The sequence below is a fragment of the Hyla sarda genome, chromosome 4, assembly GCF_029499605.1.
Source record: "Hyla sarda isolate aHylSar1 chromosome 4, aHylSar1.hap1, whole genome shotgun sequence".
Taxonomy (NCBI): Eukaryota; Metazoa; Chordata; class Amphibia; order Anura; family Hylidae; genus Hyla; species Hyla sarda.
Window position 1 is genome coordinate 401,713,893 of NC_079192.1, and position 21,863 is coordinate 401,735,755.

Sequence of the window (21,863 nt, forward strand, 5' to 3'; positions counted from 1 at the left end):
CCCTGGAGAAGGTGCAGAAGACGCCGGAGGATCGGGAAGTGGACCCGGAGCAGCGGGAATAGGTAAGCGAACCTGTCCGGGATGCTTAAACTGCTATCCGACAGTAGCTTAAGCATTTTGCGCTGTCGGATAGCAGTTAATACGATGGCCCCGACATATAAAAGTATCGTATGTCGATTTGGGGCCATCGCATATATCAGCGCTGCTTTGGCCTGTGCGAACATACCCTAAGAAGATACTATTCACTGTCTCCTACAAATACCACAATATATTATCATTGCTATAAGACACGTAGGTGAACGTCTTGATGCAGCTCTAGGAAGCCTGTAGTATCATTATTGGGGTTAAAGGGGTACTCTGGTGGAAAACTTTTTTTTTTTAATCCACTGGTGCCAGAAAGTTAAACAAATTTATAAATTACTTCTATTAAAAAACCTTAATCCTTCCAGTACTTATTAGCTGCTGAATACTACAGAGGAAATTCTTTTCTTTTTGAAACACAGAGCTCTCTGCTGACATCACGAGCACAGTGCTCTCTGCTGACATCTCTGTCCATTGTAAGAACTGTCCAGAGTTGGAGAAAATCCCCATAGCAAACATATGCTGCTCTGGACAGTTCCTAAAATGGACAGAGATGTCAGCAGAGAGCACTGTGCTCGTGATTCAGCAGAGAGTTCTGTGTTCCAAAAAGAAAATAATTTCCTCTGTAGTATTCAGCAGCTAATAAGTACTGGAAGGATTAAGATTTTTTAATAGAAGTAATTTACAAATCTTTTTAACTTTCTGGCACCAGCTGATTTAAAAAAAAAAAAAAAAGTTTTCCACCAGAGTACCCCTTTAAAACTGGCGCTACCCTAGCTGTTATAAAACTACACGTCCCAGGACGAAAGACGCCTGCCAGGATATGCTGGGAGTTGTAGTTGTGCAACAACTGGAAAGCGATAGGTTAGAGGTCACTTATCTAAGTAATTTGTGAATGGGTTTAGGACATGACAGGGACTTCTAGATGACATACTTTATGGTGTTATTATTGTTACATCTCTGTGTCATTTCTTCTGTAGCTTCAGGGTACCATCTTGCAGTACGTGAAGACCCTCATTGAGGTCATGCCAAAAATTTGTCGCCTGCCTCGTCATGAGTATGGATCTCCAGGTAAAGCCAGATAACATCTGTAAAGTGCAACCGAATCCCTGCCATATATGTATATATATATATATATATATATATATATATATATACACACACACATATACAGTGATCCCTCAACTTACAATTGCCTCAACATACAATAGTTTCAACATACAATGGTCTTTTCGGGACCATTGTAACTTGAAACCATATTCTACATACAATGCTACGGACAGTCCAGATCTGCGAAACGTGTCATTGGCTGGAAGAACCAACCAATCAGAATGGGCATTTTACTGGTAATACCTCTGTATTACAGAAGTGCATGCACTGACTGGTGTCTGGTAGCGCCCCCTACAGTACAGGGAGATATTACATGTTCTGTACTCTTTACCTGTATTACTGAAGTGCATGCACTGACTGGTGTCTGGTAGCGCCCCCTACAGTACAGGGAGGTATTACATGTTCTGTACTACTCTTTACCTGTATTACTGAAGTGTATGCACTGACTGGTGTCTGGTAGCGCCTCCCTACAGTACAAGGAGGTATTACATGTTCTGTATACTCTTTACCTGTATTACTGAAGTGTATGTACTGACTGGTGTCTGGTAGCGCCCCCTACAGTACAGGGAGGTATTACATGTTCTGTACTCTTTACCTGTATTACTGAAGCGTATGCACTGACTGGTGTCTGGTAGCACCCCCTAGAGTACAGGGAGGTATTACATGTTCTGTACTACTCTTTACCTGTATTACTGAAGTGTATGCACTGACTGGTGTCTGGTAGCGCCCCCTACAGTACAGGGAGGTATTACATGTTCTGTACACTTTACCTGTATTACTGAAGTGCATGCACTGACTGGTGTCTGGTAGCGCCCCCTACAGTACAGGGTGGTATTACATGTTCTGTACTCTTCCCCTGTATTACTGAAGTGTATGCACTGACTGGTGTCTGGTAGCGCCCCCTACAGTACAGGGTGGTATTACATGTTCTGTACTCTTTACCTATACCAGGGTTAGCTGCTCCTTTGGACACCAGGTGAGCGCGGCTCCATGTTACTTTTTTAGGACATTGTGTACTGTACAGGACCCCGAAGAAGCTCTTGTCCTCTACATAGACAGTGATTACAGCTCCCAGCAGATCTTTCTTACTTTTATATGTAAGGATTTCCTTTATCTATATTAGTTATCTACTTATTTTTCTTTAGTCCTCACTTTTTCCTTTTTTTGGATGACATTTTGGTGACTTCAGAACCAATTCCCAGGTTTCCACAGAGTTATGGTCTCAACATACAATGGTTTCAACATACAGTGGTTGTCCTGGAACCGATTAATATTGTAACTATATAGATATAGATAGATATAGATAGATATAGATAGATATAGATATATATATATATAGTATACAAAAAAAGAGAATTGCAGCAGCACACATTGGTCAAAAAATTGAGGCTCTTAGCGCACTTTTTGATCAAAACGTGTCCCCCATCCACCACGGGAAGGTGGCCTCATTTAGGATGGGACCCTAAATGAGGCCACTTTTTTTTTTCTTGTGTATATATATATATATATATATATATTGTACAAAATACCTAAAGCATTTTAAAGCAGTATAAATGTAATGGACGTCTCTCGTTATTGCAGTGTTTTCCAACCAGTGTGTCTCCAGCTGTTGCAAAGCTACAACTCCCAGCATGCCCGGACAGCCGAAGGCTGTCCGGGCATGCTGGGAGTTGTAGTTTTGCAACAGCTGGAGACACACTGGTTGGAGAACACTGCGTTAAGGCATTTCTTCATCACTTGTAGGCATCCTGGAGTTCTTCCACCATCAGCTGAAGGACATTATTGAGTATGCTGAGCTGAAGACAGATGTGTTCCAGAGCCTGAGAGAAGTGGGCAACGCAGTGCTCTTCTGTTTACTCATTGAACAAGCTTTGGTGAGACCCTCATACATTATATCAGTACTTTATATTATTCCAAAAGATATTGAATTTTTCCATTAGGGTCTATTTTCGCGAAAGGTTATTCTTTATATGATGAAAAGGGATAACATTGCCCAATCTATTTTTATTTATTTTTTTGTATTTTGTACACATTTTTTAAAATCAAATGGTACCAGAAAGTTAAACAGATTTGTAAATTACTTCTATTAAAAAAAAATCTTAATCCTTCCAGTACTTATTAGCTGCTGAATACTACAGAGGAAATGGTTTTCTTTCTGTCTGCTGACATCACGAGCACAGTGCTCTCTGCTGACATCTCTGTCCATTTTAGGAACTGACCAGAGCAGCATATGTTTACTATGAGGATTTTCTCCTACTCTGAACAGAGGAAGTTCTTTTCTTTTTGATTTTCTTATCAGTCTGACCACAGAGCTCTCTGCTGACACCTCTGTTCATGTCAGGAACTGTACAGAGTAGGAGCAAATCCCCATAGCAAACCTCTCCTGCTCTTGACAGTTCCTGATACGGACAGAGGTGTCAGCAGAGAGCACTGTGGTCAGACTGATAAGAAATTAAAAAAGAAAAGAACTTCCTGTGGAGCATACAGCAGCTGATAAGTACTGGAAGGATTAAGATTTTTTAATAGAAGTAGTTTACAAATCTGTTTAACTTTGTGGCACCGGTTGATTTAAAAAAAAAAAAAAATTGTTTTCCACTGGAGTACCCCTTTAAAGGTGGTGCCAGACAGATTTGTAAATTACTTCTATTAAAAAATCTTAATCCTTCCAGTACTTATCAGCTGCTGTTATGATCCACATGAAGTTCTTTTCTTTTTGAATTTCTTTTCTGTCTGGCCACAGTGCCAGACACCTGCTGACACCTCTGTCCATTTTAGATACTGTCCAGAGCAGGAGATGTTTACTATGGGGATTTGCTCCTACTCTGGAGAGTTCCTAAAATGGACAGAGGTGTCAGCAGAGAGCACTGTTTTCAGACAGAAAGGAAATTAAAAAAGAAAAGAACTTCCTGTGGATCATAACAGCAGCTGATAAGTACTGGAAGATTTTTTAATAGAAGTAATGTTTAACTTTCTGGCACCAGTTGATAAAAAAAAAAAAAAAAAAAAGAAAATCTCTGCCAGTGGAGTACCCCTTTAATGGCTTTCAAGATCTCTGCTTGCTGTCATTCAATAGGAACTTTATTTGTTTACTTCCAAAACATCTGTCCAGTTCTATGTGATGGTCACGTAGGTGCGCGGCTTAATACAAGACTGAGCTGTGCACCTGTATGTCTATAACATGACCAAGATGGATTTCACTGAGCAGAATTTCTGGCCGGAATTCCACGGGAATATTCCATTCGAAAATCCCTCTGCAGCAGAGTCCCATTCTGCTGCACTGTGCACATGGCGGAATTTCTCCCGATTTCGCGGTCTGCAGGAACAGTGAACCTGCTCGGAAATGCATTGTCTATGGAGACGGCGCATTTCTGAGTGGTCCTAGTGCCGCCTGTTCAAGTAAACGTGCGGAATGTATGCCTGTATTTTCTGGCAAACGTTCCGCAAGTTTTCGGCCAGTGTGAACATGGATGACAGCAAATAGAGATCTGGAAAACCATGAGAAGTTAAAGGGGTACTCCGCTACCCCAGTATTCAGGACATTTTGTTCCGAACGCTTGAAGCGGGAGGCAAGGGTCATGACGTCCCCTCCCATAGACTTGCATTGAGGGGGCGGGGCATGATGTAATGAGGGGGCGGGACTATGACATCACAGGCTTCCAGCATTCGGAACAGTTTGTTCCAAACGCTGAGCAGCGGAGTACCACTTTAAATGTAATTTTTTTGCTATACACACTTTGTTCTTGTTTATTTCCCTAGTCCCAGGAGGAAGTATGCGATCTTCTTCACGCAGCCCCATTCCAGAACATTCTACCTCGTGTGTACATTAAAGGTATGTCCTGCATGAATGGGCCAATAGAAAGATCTTATAGATCACAAGGAGAGAATAATGTCTGTACAATATATTGGAGAGACCAACAATTGTGCTGAGGACACTTCTAGATTACATCACTCCCAGTATAGAACAAATAGTGACTGGTAAGTAAAGGGTTATCCAGCTCACCCCTTTGTACCTCTAGTGCACAGATTCCCTGGGGGGATATTCATGAAAGGTGGTGTAGGTGAACATCTTTTTACGCTTTTTTATTTGTTGGTGATTTGCGCTCTTTTGGGTGTTTTGCGCCAAAGTATGCAGCTTTTCCAAAAACTCCTGGACTACAACAATTTAACCCCGAGGGGTTAAGAAAAAAGACCTCTATATTGCATGTGTCACACTGAGGCTAGGACTCCACTGAGATATTTGCCCTGCGATTTTTTTGGGCATAAAAACACCAGAAAAAAACGCCAGAAAAACTGCGTATTTTTTCTTGCGTTTTTACCTTTGTGTGGAATTTGCCGTTTTTGGCCCCTTTGGCGTTTTTTTTTACAAAATAGTTGGGTACCAAAAAAAAAAAAAAGGATGCAGTAGGGATGAAAAAATGTATTTAACTAAATGTTTATTTTTTATAACAACATTTTTATACATTTTTTGATAAAGTGTGTGTGTGTTTTAACTTTTTTTTTTTTACATTTTTTATGTAGTACTACTACTCCCGGCATGGGTCACACTGTTCCATGCTGGGAGTAGTAGTACCTGTACTACAGACATATCGCCCCGGGTGTCAGTCTGACACCCGATGCGATCGTCCGTTATATAGCAGAGAAGCGGAGCGGCTCTATACAGCGCTCCCATCTCTGCTCTATTCACATCACTGGTCGTTCATATTTTCCGCCCAGAGCTGTGATTGGCCGGATGGTTGCAGCCAATCACAGCTCTGAGGAAAAGACGAATGAATGAGTGGCCGGCCCAGAATATAGTGCAGAGCAGGGATGTGAGCGATGTATACAGCCGCTCCATCTCTGCTATAGACAAGATGATCACAGCGGGTGTCAGTAGTGACATCCACTGTGATGTGTCCTTAACTGCAGGTACTCCTACTCCCAACATGGAGCACACTCTACTCCATGCTGGGAGCTGTAGTACCTGCATTAATAGATCGCAGCGAGTGTAACTTCTGACACCTGTTGCAATCTGTCTATTAATGCAGGTACTACAGCTCCCAGCATGGAGCAGAGTGTGCTCCATGTTGGGAGTAGTAGTAGGAAAGATCACAGTGGGTATAACTCCTGACACCCGCTGTGATCCTCCGGTATAATGTATGGATGCGGCGGCCGCTCTCCTATGGTTCCCTGCATGCCGTATATATACACATATTCCGATTTCTCACAGAGAGTTGTGATGGGCTGGAACTATCTGGCCAATCACAGCTCTGCAGGGGACCATAAAAGAGCTGCCGCCGCATCTTTACAAGAGGATCGCAACGGGCAATCTGTCTATTAGTACAGGTACTACTCCCATCATGGAACAGTGTGTTCCATGCTGGGAGTACTAGTACTACTGAAAAAATGTAAAAAATATTAAAAAAGTGAGAAAAACACACACACTACATTTTTATTATTGTCGGCTATATTTTTAGTGCTTTACCCGCTCACATAAATTCATCCCTGTTTAAAAATTAATAAACATTTCGTAATAAAAAAGATAAATTTCGTTAGGTACAATTTTTTCCATCACTACTGTATCTTTTTTATTATTATTTTTTAATGGTACCCTATGAAATTTTAATAAAAAAGGCATCTCCATCACTTTTTTGGATCACTAAAGTTCAAAAAAGAATAAAAACGCCACGATTTCAGGGCATAAAACGCCAAATTAGGTTTTGTCGGGCGTTTTGAAAATCCGGCCTCTGAGCCTGAAATTGCTGAAAAACGCCAAAAGGATTTAAAAAAATGCCAAACTGAAAAACGCCAAGTGAATCTGGCATTTTGCAGTTTACTATTAACTTGCAGCTAACATCTGGACGCAGCGTTTTTTCACTGAAAAAACGCCTTGCGGGAAAATTGGCGTTTTTGACGGCGTTTTTGCGGGGAAAAAAACCTCAGTGGAGTTCCAGCCTAATAGTAAAACTTAACTTTTATTTAACCAAATGATAATAAAGTATAAGTGAGGAATCAAACGTATTAAAAGCACAATTCCACTGTGGTCATAGGTATATGTGATCGTCCCTAGGTACTATATTGGTCATCCCCTGCTGGTGAATGAGTCCACTTGGGCTCAAAAGAAAAAACTCCTATCTCAAGTTTAGAAGTGGGATGTTGTTCTTATAAATTCTGGGGGTGACTGATTAGTACCCAAAATGGAGGTACATGATCTTTCTTCCAAATAGCCACTTATATATGTGGCATTTAATCAGTATTTGGTAATGCGGTGTGTATCCAGGGTGTTACACCACTAAGCACCTAACACCTGCTGTGCACCGCAGGCGTGAGTTGTTCAGCCCGGACCTTATTGATTGGCTGTTATTACACATAGACTGCAGTGGAATTGCTAATTAAAATACAGTACTGCCACACCCCGACATGTTTCGCCACTTTAGTGGCTTTATCAAGGGGACAACTGACAGCAATGAGTGTCAGGGTAAAATGAGCCTATTTATATGGTGCCACTAGTATATGAGATGTTTGGAGCCAATCTTAAAGGGGTTCTCCGGTGCGTAGACATCTTATCCAAAGGATAGGGGATAAGATGCTTGATCGCGGGAGTCCCGCCGCTGGGGACCCCCGTGATCTTGCACGCGGCACCCCGTTTGTAATCAGTCCCCGGAGCGTGTTCGCTCCGGGTCTGATTTACTGTCGATCACGGGCCGACGGCGTGTGACATCACGCCTCCGCCCCCGTGTGACCTCACGCTCCGCTCCTCTATGCAAGTCTATGGGACGGGGCGTGACAGCTATCACGCCCCCTCCCATAGGCTTGCATTGAGGGGCAGAGCGTGAGGTCACACGGGGGCGGAGGCGTGATGTCACACGCTGCCGACCCTGTGGTCGCCGCTAATCAGACCCGGAGCGAACACGCTCCGGGGACTGATTACAAACGGGGTGCCGCGTGCAAGATCATTGGGGTCCCCAGCGGCGGGACTCCCGCGATGAAGCATATCCCCTATCCTTTGGATAGGGGATAAGATGTCTAAGCACCGGAGTACCCCTTTAACGCTTAGACTGCAAACCAATCAGCATCTCAAAATGCCCAGGGGGTAACACCAATCTCCCTCCATGTTGCTACCACACGCATTTATTAACCAATCCTCGTTAGGGATGTATACCGCGTCACACGCCAAGTTTCTGATTGCCCATTCATCACTGATGTCCTGCGGGCCAATCAGCGAGCCGGACGGATGATTGACAGCTCTCACTCGCTGTTTACATCCGCTCGCAAGTACCCGGCCGCAGGACATCAACACTGACTCAACTTAAAACACGTCTGCCGCAGCAAAAAACTAAAAAGAACCTAAATGAAAAGAAGCAGACAAAAGTCACAAACATTGCACTGCGACAAATTTAACCAGGAAAACCTGAGTAAAAGGCTTCATAAATACCCCACGTTGTCTTAAATATATTCCCCTTGAATGATAATCCATGTAATGTTGAGCACAGACACCTAACGGGATATGACTTGTTAATACTGTACATGATGAGGGAGATTTATCAAGGAAAAGTTGCTGAGTTGCCCATAGCAACCAATCAGATCGCTTCTTTCATTTTGCAAAGGCCTTGTTAAAAAGGAAAGAAGCGAGCTGATTGGTTGCTATGGGCAACTGGGCAACTTTTCCTCTGGACAGGTTTTGATAAATCTCCCCCGATATGTTTTTGAAAAATGAAAAAGAGATATATGTGATATGTACCGTATTTTTCGCTCTATAGGACGCACCGGCATATAAGACGCACCCAATTTTAAAGGTGCAAAATCTAGAAAAAAAAAGATTCTGAACCCAACAGTGATCTTCAAACGTAAGTATTACCTCCTATACCAGTGATCTTCAACCTGCGGACCTCCAAATGTTGCAAAACTACAACTCCCAGCATGCCCGGACAGCCGTTGGCTGTCCGGGCATGCTGGGAGTTGTAGTTTTGCAACATCTGGAGGTCCGCAGGTTGAAGACCACTGGTATAGGAGGTAATACTCACGTGTCCCCGCCGCTCCAGACCCATCACCGCTCGTCACCGCTGCCCTGGATGTCGCCCTCCATCGCTGTCGCCGCGTCTCCAGGGTGTCCCCATCGCTCCAGAACGTCTTTGCTGCCCGGTATCCTCGCTCTCCGTCGCTGCCATCACGTCGCTACCCACGCCGCTCCCATTGGATGATGGGACGGCGTGCGCGACGACATGATGACGACGAAGGAGAGCACCGGCCATGCAGGGGATCCCGGCACGGAGCAGACACCGAGGAGGCAGGTAAGGTCCCTCCCGGTGTCCTGTAAGCTGTTCCGGACGCCGCAATTTCACCCCGGCGGTCCCGAACAGCCCGACTGAGCAGCCGGGTTAGTGTCACTTTCCCTTAAAACGCGGCGGTCAGCTTTGATCGCCGTGTCTGAAGGGTTAATACAGGGCATCACCGCGATCGGTAATGTCCTATATTAGCCACGGGTCCCGGTCGTTGATGGCCACAGGGACCGCCGCGATAGGGGTGTATTCGCCGTATAAGACGCACCGACTTTTCCCCCCCAGTTTTGGGGAAGAAAAAGTGCGTCTTATACGGCGAAAAATACGGTATCTGTTTATGTGCTCAGGAGGAGGTGCCTGTGGTCCAGTATGTAGGGGGTGTGAAAGTAATATATGGTAGGATAACGTTAAGTGAATGCTTGTCAAGCTCGCTATATAGGAGGAAGGATACATGTCTATTTGGTGAGGAATATAACATACATGGTGTGAGACGTACACCCAGAATATAGTCCACTCCTTACCTTTTATTATAGTTCCTCATTCATTTTTTGTGATGTGACGGACATCTAAAGGACATGTGACTTTCATCTATATAGCGTTAGACATACACCTATGGGGAGTGAGATTGGAGATCTGTGGTAATTGGCCATCAATGCGACAGACGTCTATAGGACATGTGACAGCCTTCAGCTGTCCGGGCATGCTGGGATTTGTAGTTTTGCAACACCTGGATGCACCCTGGTTGGGAAACACTGTCCTAGGTCTTCTCAAAGAGGTTTCACTGTATTAAAACTCATGAATATTTCCTTTTGAAGCTTGAAGTATTTTGGCAGTGTTGACCGGCTGTATTCATATTGGGTTTTCTTATTAGAGGGGGAACGTCTGGAGGTGAGGATGAAGCGGCTCGAAGCCAAGTATGCTCCACTGCATCTTGTCCCATTGATCGAGAGACTGGGCACACCACAGGTATGGAGGCCACCAACTGGATATAGATAAAGGCAATGATACTGTCATCGACACAAAAGGATTAAAGATGTTTTGGAAGTAAACAAATAAAGTTCCTATTGAATGACAACAAGCAGAGATCTTGAAAGCCATTAAAGGGGTGCTCCAGTGGGGAAAAAAAAATGTTTTAATCAACTGGTGCCAGAAAGTTAAACAGATTTGTAAATTAAAAACTTAAAATAAGGTGCAGCTCACAACAGAAGGACCGAGGCAGTTAAAGCTAAAGCCGGACCCCACCGGCAACAATAATGTATAATAATGAAAACCTATAGCTTATGCCTCTAGGACCTCACCAATGGTGCATAATGCTGTGGGCAATGATAGATATAACAGCGTTTACTCAGAAATTGTTTTTTAATTCAGATTATAAAATATAATATATAAATATGTAAAACAGTAACAAAATATCACATTCCACTGGCACTATCTAATGAAAATCTCACTGGGCCCTAGTGAGATATCCAAAATATAAAAAAGATATATGAATAAATTGATGTTCTAATAAGTCCATAAATCTGCAGATAAAAAATAAAATAAATCCGCAAAAGGTGTGGATAGATGTTTGGGTTTATCCCGAAATAATTGTAACATAAAGTCAATAAAAAAGTTGATGAATGGATGATACAGAGTAACTCTCACCACTGCTTCTGGCTTGATGGATTATGATGGATGAATCGCAGCCTTGTGTTCCTCGTGTGCCCCAATATGGTGGAGGGGGGCACAGGTTGATACGTCTCCCTTAGCAGCCCCGTTGGCTGGGGGGGCGCAAATGGATGTTGCGTACCGTGAGCTCCGATGGCGGAGGAGCATGCAGCAGTTTCAGCGCTGGGGACTTCGTTCGCTGGCCGCCTTGACACAGATGGCACTAGTCTGGCGCTCCGGCAGGAGTGTCAGTCGGCTCGGGTGCGACAACGGGTCTGGCGATGATGGTACGCCGGGAGCGGTGGAAGGTCCGGGATTGGCGTTCCACGTGGAAGCAGGAGATGAGGCTATGCAATGCAGTGGATGGTAAATTTGCAGTCAGGCAGGGTGGAGTAAGACAGATTTAACTCCTCTGTCACCAAAGTGTTTGCAGATGGACACTGATGGTAACTGTGTGAACAGTGCCAGATTTCACATTTCTACCGAGGAAGGGGTCGGAGGTCCATGTTTCCCAGTACCCCAAAACGCGTTTAGAAATCTGGCACTGTTCACACAGTTACCATCAGTGTCCATCTGCAAACACTTTGGTGACAGAGGAGTTAAATCTGTCTTACTCCGCCCTGCCTGACTGCAACTTTACCATCTACTGCATCGCATAGCCTCATCTCCTGCTTCCACGTGGGACGCCAATCCCGGACCTTCCACCGCTCCCGGCGTACCATCATCGCCAGACCCGTTGTCGCACCCGAGCCGACTGACACTCCTGCCGGAGCGCCAGACTAGTGCCATCTGTGTCAAGGCGGCCAGCGAACGAAGTCCCCAGCGCTGAAACTGCTGCATGCTCCTCCGCCATCGGAGCTCAGGGTACGCAACATCCATTTGCGCCCCCCCAGCCAACGGGGCTGCTAAGGGAGACGTATCAACCTGTGCCCCCCTCCACCATATTGGGGTACACGAGGAACACAAGGCTGCGATTCATCCATCACAATCCATCAAGCCAGAAGCAGTGGTGAGAGTTACTCTGTATCATCCATTCTTCAACTTTTTTATTGACTTTATGTTACAATTATTTTGCCATAAACCCAAACATCTATCCACACCTTTTGCGGATTTATTTTATTTTTATTTTTTATCTGCAGATTTATGGACTTATTAGAACATCAATTTATTCATATATCTTTTTTATATTTTGGATATCTCACTAGGGCCCAGTGAGATTTTCATCAGATAGTGCCAGTGTAATGTGATATTTTGTTACTGTTTTACATATTTATATATTATATTTTATATTTTATAATCTGTATTAAAAAACCATTTCTGAGTAAACGCTGTTATATCTATCTTTGCCCACAGCATTATGCACCATTGGTGAGGTCCTAGAGGCATAAGCTATAGGTTTTCATCAGGTTTGTAAATTACTTCTATTAAAAAATCTTAATCCTTCCAGTACTTATCAGCTGCTGTTATGATCCACAGGAAGTTCTTTTCTTTTTGAATTTCCTTTCTGCTTGACCACAGTGCTCTCTGCTGACACCTCTGTCCATTTTAGGAACTGTCCAGAATAGGAGCAAATCCCCATAGAAAACCTCCTGCTCTGGACAGTTCCTAAAATGGACAGAGGTTGTCCCGCACCTGGGTGGAGGCTGTCACGGAGCTGGATGTGGATCCTCTAATATGTGTGGCTGATGACTCGGACCGTATCGGGGAGCGGAGTCTAAGGTGCCGCTGGTCTTCACCAGAGCCCGCCGCAAGGCAGGATGGACTTGCTGCGGCAGGCGACACCCAGGTCGCTACCCCCGACATGGCTCGACCACACAGGTAACTGGGCAAGGCGAGGTACTAAAGGAAGAGGCTGTAGCGTAGTCAAACAAAGCAAAAGGTCATGGCAGGCGGCAAAGGTTCGTAGTCAAAAAACGTAGCAGGAAGGTCTGGATACACGGGAATGGCAATCAGGCAAAGGGTACGCTTTCTCTCAGGCAAATGGCACTGAAGATCCGGCAGGGAAGTGTGGAAGGTGCAGGGTCTTTATAAGGTAGTGTCAGGTGCATACAGTAATTATGGGCGTACTGGCCCTTTAAATCTCAGAGCTCTATCGCGCACGCTCCCTAGGAGACGGGGGCACACGCTGCGGAGCCGAGACACAGGAGCGGAAGCGGCAGCAGTACAGGGTAAGTGACGGGCCGGGATTCGCATGCGGGCGCAGGGACAATGTGCTCACGGGCGACATGTCCGCACATGGTGAAGACCAGCGGCACCTTAGACTCCGCTCCCCGATACGGTCCGAGTCATCAGAGCACAGGCTGTAACAGAGGTGTCAGCAGAGAGCACTGTGGTCAGGCAGAAAGGAAATTCAAAAAGAAAAGAACTTCCTGTGGATCACAACAGCAGCTGATAAGTACTGGAAGGATTAAGATTTTTTAATAGATTTTATTTCACTCCAGTGGAGTACCCAGTTAAAAACTTTTTCCCACCTATTCATCCATTTGGTGGCACTTTATGATTATAACCCACTAGGATTAGAAGCCTCAGGATGACTATACCCATATGTTTTCTGAAAACAAGTTATCCAGCACATTTTGATATTGCCACTTTTGCCACATTCATACAACTTTGCTTTTATGATTTGTACAAAAAAATAATAAATATTCATGTTTGTGACTAAAAGCCTAAATCAAGCAGAGCCAGAGGCCCACAGCGCCACCTAGCAATAAAAGTTCAGGATGTGTAGGGTTTCTTCACGCCACTTTTTCCTTATACCACATGCAGTTATCATAGTATACACCAAAAATCTTCACAATAAAGCGGATGCAATAACTGGTAATAACGGATGATAACTGATGACCATCAGCCCTTATTTTTAATGTTTTTTTTAATTAATAAACCTGATGTTGTTCATCCGTTATCATCCATTATTACCAGTTACATCCGTTTTTTTTAATCACGTTTTTAACCCTTTTTTTGTAAAGCTGTACTCAGCATGCTCAGTATAAAAAACAAATGTTAAAAAAACTGACAATAACTGATGATAAGGGTGGGTTCACAACACAATTTTGCTATACAGTTTCGGCATACAGTTTCTTAAAAAAAGAAACGTATGCAACTGTACAGAAAACCGCGCCCATAGACTTCCCATTCAAAACTTTATGCACTGTATATGGTTGTCTCCATTTTTCAAACCATACGTTTTTTTCCTTTTTTTTTCCCGGTTTTTGGTCCGGCTGAAAAACCGTATTAAACTGTATACTTTATTTTTTTTTTTAACATGGGAGTCAATTGGAACCGTACAGAACTTTTTTCACCATACGGTTTTTGACTTTGCACAGTTTTTTTTCTTGGAATTTCAAGAGAATGGGATGCCGGCTAATACCACAGTGTGACCCCGCTGAAGCCATTCATTTGAATGTACCAAATGTAGTCAAAAAGTGACTACATTCTGCACATATAGGCGCACGTACTGTTTTGTATGGGGGCTCGAAACCATAAACGACCAAGATTTTGAGTCCCACTCAAAAACAGTATACGCTGGCAAATGTGTCGCATGTAGTCACTTTTAGAGTATGTTTGGCACGTTTAAATGAATGGGTCACACTGTGGTATTAGCCACAGAAATTTGTGTCGTAAAGATGGGACCCCCAGCCTAACATTGTCATTTCTAACATTCTTGTGGTGTCCCGGTCCCGTATCTAATCCGGTACCTGTATGTTGTTGGGTCCCCATAGCCAGAGTCCCTAGGACGTAGGGAGCCCTGTGGTATAGTCTGCCCCTAGTCGCCTCTATTATAGCTCAAATATGATAAAAGTCTATAAGGTTTTTGTAGATAGAGTTAAATATATGTAAATAAAGAGTTAATTACCTGTTTCCCTAAGCGTTGCAGGACCTGCGGGTCATGTGACTGGGTGAACTCTATGGTATTAAGCTTCAGGACCTTTGGAGGCCCTGTACGTTACCAAGCCCATTACACCATGTAATGGTGAATGGCAGATGTTCAGACCAATCAGATTCGCCCCTCCCCCTGCCCATATAAGGGAGCGGCGGACATGTTTTCGCTCTCTTGTTCCTGGACTGTCAACTGAGCAAGACCTGTACCGCAGCTGACGCAGTGAGTTAGGCCTGAGCCTTGCGGCAACGGCCGGATCAATACAAACCTAGAGTGTAGCTATTCCCAAACACTCTGCAGCATCACCGGACCTAATTACTCCCCTAAATCCGGATGGATCTGCAAAATCTCTCCCTAAATTCAAAGACTGTTTACTAATTCAAGGTCGGCAACAACTGTCAGTCACTAAGCAACCAAAGGACTGTCTGTATGAGACTATTACTGTGCTGTGGATATTGCAAGTACTTCAGTAAAGTTGTTCAAGTTCAAGTTTAATCTCTTTCTGGACCTTCAGTCATTTCATGCACCTATTGTTCCTGGGTAGGGCGGCGATAGGCCGGAACACTTTTTCCGCATAATAGCCCACAGCCTGGCATCACGAACTTTCGGGTTAAACATTAACCCCTCACATACCGTTACCATACCACCACTACCATACACCCCCCAAGGGCTACCAAATTCTGATATGTCAATGACTTCTCCATCCCATGTTCTCTTGCAGCAAATCGCCATCGCCAGGGAAGGAGACCTACTGACCAAGGAAAGACTGTGCTGTGGCCTCTCCATGTTTGAGGTTATTCTGACCCGGATACGAAGTTACCTGCAGGACCCAATATGGCGCGGCCCTCCCCCGACTAATGGAGTGATGCATGTAGATGAATGTGTAGAGTTTCACCGGCTCTGGAGCGCCATGCAGTTTGTTTACAGTATTCCTGTGGGGACCAATGAATTTACAGCAGAGTGAGTATCTGAGCCTCTTATTATAGAGCAGACTAAGTACCACCACTCACCACTAGGAGGCGACCTAAAGATGTCAAAAAATCTCCTCATATAGGAAATAGTTCTAAGTTTTTTAAACATGTATATAGTCTAAGCCACACAATTCATACCGTATGTGGAATAATGGCTGTGGTCGCATTAAAAATCGAAGATTATTGCCTTCTGAATGTTGTTGTATGGAAAAGGGAGCCCCATATAGATTATTGTTACTGAGCCCCTCACATCTGTTTACAGGGGTACTCCGCCCCTAGACATCTTATCCCCTATCCAAAGGATAGGGGATAAGATGTCAGATCGCGGGGGGGTCCCGCTGCTGGGGATCCCCGGGATCTCGGCTGCAGCACCCACCTCAACAGCTTCCGGCAATGCTGGAGGCTTCGGATCCTGACCACGCGAGCGGAAGAGCATGACGTCACTACTCCACCCCCGTGTGACGTCACTCTTCCGCTCGCGTGGTCAGGATCCGAAGCCTCCAGCGTTGCCGGAAGCCGTTGAAGTGGGTGCTGCAGCCGAGATCCCAGGGGTCCCCAGCAGCGGGAGCCCAGCGATCTGACATCTTATCCCCTATCCTTTGGATAGGGGATAAGATGTCTAGGGGCGGAGTACCCCTTTAAGGGTCTATTCACAAGTACAGATTTGATGCGCAGGATTTTCTGCTGCAGATTTCAATGTAAACTGAACACAGCTTGAAATCCTGCGCATCAATTCTGCGTAGAATACTGTACGTGTGAATAGACCCAAAAGGAGTATTCCAGCTTTTAATACTTATCCTTTATACACAGGATAGGGAATGGGTGGCTGATGGGGGGTACATAGCCATAGACATGAATGAAGTGGAGGCAAGCATGTGCGTCTCTCAGCTCAAAATGAGACTCGGGTGCCCATTCTTGAGATTGTGGGGGGTCCTAGCAGTCGGACCCCCACAATCGGGCAATAATCCTTGAATATTACGTAATGGGGCTGTCTGGTTTTGAAAAACCTTCATTTAATGTTATATGTTAAAGGGGTACTCCGGTGGAATACAATTATTTTTAAATCAACTGGTATCAGAAAGTTAAACAGATTTGTAGAAGACTTCTGTTTAAAAATCTTAATCCTTCCAGTGCCTATCAGCTGCTGTATGCTCCAGAGGAGGTTGTGTAGTTCTTTCCAGTCTGACCACAGCGCTCTCTGCTGACACCTCTGTCCATGTCAGGAACTGTCCAGAGCTGGAGCAATTCCACCATAGCAAACCTATCCTGCTCTGGACAGTTCCTGACACGGACAGAGGTGTCAGCAGAGAGCACTGTGGTCAGACAGAAAGGAAATTCAAAAAGAAAAAGAACTTCTTCTGTAGCATACAGCAGCTGATAAGTACTGGAAGGATTAAGATTTTGAAATACAAGTAATTTACAAATCTGTTTAACTTTCTGGCACCAGTTGATAAAAAAAAAATAATAATAATAATAATTCCACCGGAGTACCCCTTTAGGAGAGAGGAGCCTATCGATCAGGAGAATTATTATTATACAGATTCTGACTACAAGGTGTCTCTTTTTGGAGGACCTCATGTTTAACATTACATAGACAGCCCATTAATTTCATTGAGCACCATGTAATACTTTGTTTCGCCTGCGGAGGCACTGTATGGAAAATAAACACTTGCTCTTGGATTTCCAGCCAGATGACAGCTGATCACTAGGGAATCCAGTAGTAGGACAACATGTGATCAGTTTATTTTGAAGGATATTACGAGCAAAGGAGAATGTAAAAAATAGACAACCCCTTTAAAAAATGGTTATATTTGATGGCCAGAAAATCCTTATAATATTTTAACATATTTCTTGGACAAAGGTAATAAACGATCTTTTATTGTTTTTCTTCCATCTAGACAGTGCTTTGGAGACGGGTTGAACTGGGCAGGTTGCTCTATCATTGTGCTCCTCGGACAGCAGCGCCGTTTCGATCTCTTTGATTTCTGCTATCACCTTCTGAAAGTCCAGAGGCAGGACGGGAAGGATGAAATTATTAAAAATGTGGTAAGTAGAGTCACCAGGAGTAGGGCCTTAAAGTGTACTTGTCACTTAAAGGGGTACCCTGCCCACAGACATCTGATCCCCTATCCTTTGGATAGGGGATAAGATGTCTGTGGGCGGGATACCCCTTTAAAGGAACTTTTGACATGCCCTAAGGCAGCGTTTTCCAGCCAGGGTGCCCCCAGCCGTTGCTAAACCACAACTCCCAGCATGCCCAGACAGCCAAAGGCTGTCTGGGCATGCTGGTAGTTGTAGTTTTGCCACAGAACGCCAATTGGGCCACCTTTACAGCTCAACGGGGAAAGTCACCCAACTTTCCTAGACTTCTGGCAAATCTGCCAGAAATTCAGTTTGACTGTGGCATAACTAAGCAGATTTGCCCTTCAGCAGCTTCAGAAAGCTGAGTAACAATCATTGTGGAGGTATGGCTCTTGGAAAAGCTGCCAAACCATGTGGAGCTGTAATAGAGACAGCTTAATGTAACATTTCCCTAGACCGAGACAAATCCTATTTCCAAGTTTTGCCTTTTGGAGTTCCGGGGAAAGCTGGGTGATAACCTATATGAAACTGTATTAGAGACTTAAGAATATTAAGTAGTACCCCCACCGAGTACAAAAATGGGGTCCCATGTCCCCTGTGGTTGAATGGAGCAGCAGTCTTTTTTTTTTTTTAAGAGCCGAGGCGCGTGCTCTCTATCACCCAAAGTGCAAGAAAAAGTGCAAACGTGTCACACTAAAAAAAGTGCCCAAAGGATGCAGTCTATCGCTAAGCCCTTCTCCAACAGGAGAGAGGCCCCCCAACAAACCTACCCTTCACCTCTGGGCCAAAAGGCACCTGCAAGGATCCAGGTTCGATTCCCCTTTTCACCGAAGCTACTAAGGGGCCGCAAATGCACCTGGCTTCAACCTAGGCGTTAGTCAAAGTATCAGCCAAGGAGCCGTATACTGATGGCATCTTGACCAAAGCCAAGATGCCCAGGGGTTGCAGGGAGGTGAGGAACCTAATGGCCACACACACCTCCCCTAGACCGTCAGGAGGGACACCCAGAAGGGCTACTGCATCCTGACAATCCTGTGTACAAATCAACACCTAAAAGTGGCACAGTGACAAAAAACAAAAAATAAATAAGTGGACGAGTGCAGATATACTGCCCGGTCATCCAGCCGGATCTATAAAAATTTCCCTGATCCTAGCCAGAAGGCTGGGATACCAAAGGTGAGTGCCAAAGATGAAGAGTATGGTGCAGTGCGTTCACTCAGTGAGTTATAACACCCAGTGAGTTTCGGCACCTCAGGGTCACCAACCCCCGAGGCACAAAAGTACCTCGGCTCTACACCCCCCAACCTCATGGCGAGACCCGGAGGAAGCAGGTCACATCAGGACAGCCGTTGAGCTGGTTATGTGACACCAGCCCCGGAACGCCCCGATACACCTGCCCCCTCCATGCAGCACCCAGCCCCACACCGGTGGGACTTCTCCACCAGTATGAAACTGATAAGAACAGATACTACACTTGATCTTAGCCAAAAGGCCGAGAAGCGATGAATGGAGCAGCAGTCAGACAACCATTTTGTTAAACTCTATAGTTAAATTAAGGAAGTTACCTCTCCATTTAACCTGGGGAGCATGAGACCCCATTCTTGTAACTAGCGGGGGTGCTAGCAGTAAGACCCCACCAATCGTGCAGACACCCATCCACTATCCTGCACAGAAGGTGAGTGCCCTGAGAAAACCGCCTTGGACTATATTCCTGTTTAGTAGAGGTTAACCATTGCTTTAAAGAGGTACTGCACTGGCCAGCGTTCGGAACATTTAGTTTTACCCCTTTAAGATATATCTACAGGCCTATGCATTGGGGCTAATGTTTTTTGGTCTCTTTACCTATTCTTGTTATATGAAAATATCATAAAATCAGATTTATTAAATAAAATAAAAAAAAAAATATATATATATATATATATATATATATATATATATATATATATTTTATTTTTTATTTTCACATTTTTTTTTTTTAACAACTATCGTTTATCTTGCCCCCAGCCACTGAAGAAAATGGCAGACCGAATACGAAAGTATCAGATCCTGAACAATGAAATCTTTGCAGTCCTAAACAAGTACATGAAGTCAGTAGAGAGCGACAGTTCTACGGTGGAACACGTACGGTGCTTCCAGCCCCCCATCCACCAGTCACTGGCGACCACCTGCTGAAGCCAACGCAGGCCAAAACTTACTGGACAATTTTTGACGATTTCCATAATGTTGTGGTGCATGTTCTCCTGTTTTTGCCGTACACCTACATGATGCTATGGAAACAACAGGACTGTACAGGAAGTAGCCATGTCGAGGGGTGTGTGTGTTGACTATCACTCCTATCAGGGTCTGCGGCGGTTAGTTACCCACAAATAAATCGCCGCCAGGGATTGCCGCGGTCTTGTGACGACAGAGCAGTATCAGTGGTTTTATACAGGTTTGAACCGAGTTTTAAGTATTTTTTTTTAAATCTAATAAACATAGACATTAGTGCGGGGCTTCAAGGGACTGTCCATGATTGTGATGTAAAAGAATGGGCTATCGGATGTACTGCTTAAAGGGGTACTCCCGTGGAAAACATTTTTTTTTTTAATCAACTGATGCCAAAAAGTTAAACAGATTTGTAAATGACTTCTATTAAAAAATCTTAATCCTTCCAGTACTTTTTAGGGGCTGTATACTACAGAGGAAATGCTTTTCTTTTTGGATTTCTCTTCTGTCACAACCACAGTGCTCTCTGCTGACCTCTGCTGTCCATTTTAGGAATTGTCCAGAGCAGGAGAAAATCCTCATAGCAAACATAGGCTGCTCTGGACAGCTCGTAAAATGGACAGCAGAGGTCAGCAGAGAGCACTGTGGTCGTGACAGAAGAGAAATCTAAAAAGAAAAACATTTCCTCTTTAGTATACAGCCCCTAAAAAGTACTGGAAGGATTAAGATGTTTTAATAGAAGTAATTTAAAAATCTGTTTAACTTTTTGGCACCAGTTGATTTAAAAAAAAAAAAGTTTTCCATGGGAGTACCCCTTTAAAATTTGCAATATATGTCCTGTACCATATGTACCTAATAAGGGCCTAGTATGTCGTTTCCTACTATGAGATTTCTCACCATTACTGGGGGATTGTTGTACAGTCATAAGGGGCTATGCAAGAACAAGGCCCTATATACTTTTCTCTCACAGGGGCCCAGTGTTGTCTGTGCTGCACCCCAAAAGCCTGATTCCTGAGATCGCTGCTAAGTCACGGATGTTCACTATCAGTATGACCATAGATAAGGAGCGTGCATATGGAATTCTACATTCCTACAGCGCCCTATGGATCAGCTGTGTGTTAACATATTGGCATCTATAGCTGTGATCCCCAGGACATATAACCACAAGCACATCCTAAACTCCAGCTGTAAATTCCAGAGGACCCCTTTAAGCGCCGCTCCGTCAGTGTCTAACCACAGACTGGTTACCTGCCCTATTTATTGTGACTGTACAGTGTTGTGGTATCTCATCCGCGCTTGAAGAATATTTCGCCAACCTATCTACTTATACATGTTATCAGTGGGTTCAGTTTAGCGGTGAGGGGCACCGGTAACCACTCCTCGTATACACAGTCCTATCGTATCGCTGGTAGATATTTTACATTTTTTATCACCGTTTAACAGAATCGTATTCATGTGTTGTGGTAACTTAATTTTTTTTTTTATAGTTTTTTTTTTCTGGTATTTTATTTGAAGAAAAATTCACACCAACTTAGTTCTTATGTTTAAATTATTTTGCTTTCTGGCTTGTGAATAAAAAGAAAGTTAAATTCTCATACATTGAGATGTGGCTGATTTTATTGATGTTGTGAGTGA

The 21,863-nt window shown here is 44.1% G+C and overlaps 1 protein-coding gene and 1 pseudogene across 3 annotated transcripts in view; one reads left to right on the forward strand and one right to left on the reverse strand.

Annotated features, from left to right (window-relative positions):
- The window catches only part of CYFIP2 (cytoplasmic FMR1 interacting protein 2), a 109,403-nt gene extending 88,559 nt beyond the window's left edge, over nucleotides 1-20,844 (forward strand). For 2 of the 3 annotated variants that reach the window (XM_056517359.1, XM_056517360.1), the window contains exons 26-32: nucleotides 1,062-1,152; nucleotides 2,935-3,065; nucleotides 4,948-5,020; nucleotides 10,318-10,412; nucleotides 15,692-15,930; nucleotides 17,840-17,987; nucleotides 20,028-20,844. In XM_056517359.1, the coding sequence (XP_056373334.1) occupies nucleotides 1,062-1,152; nucleotides 2,935-3,065; nucleotides 4,948-5,020; nucleotides 10,318-10,412; nucleotides 15,692-15,930; nucleotides 17,840-17,987; nucleotides 20,028-20,195 (945 nt within the window). In that variant the 3' untranslated portion in view covers nucleotides 20,196-20,844. The remainder of the gene's footprint in view (nucleotides 1-1,061; nucleotides 1,153-2,934; nucleotides 3,066-4,947; nucleotides 5,021-10,317; nucleotides 10,413-15,691; nucleotides 15,931-17,839; nucleotides 17,988-20,027) is intronic. The other variant, XM_056517361.1, reaches the window with a different exon arrangement.
- LOC130268187 (U2 spliceosomal RNA) lies at nucleotides 19,428-19,527 on the reverse strand (annotated as a pseudogene).
- Nucleotides 20,845-21,863: the final 1,019 nt, after the last annotated feature.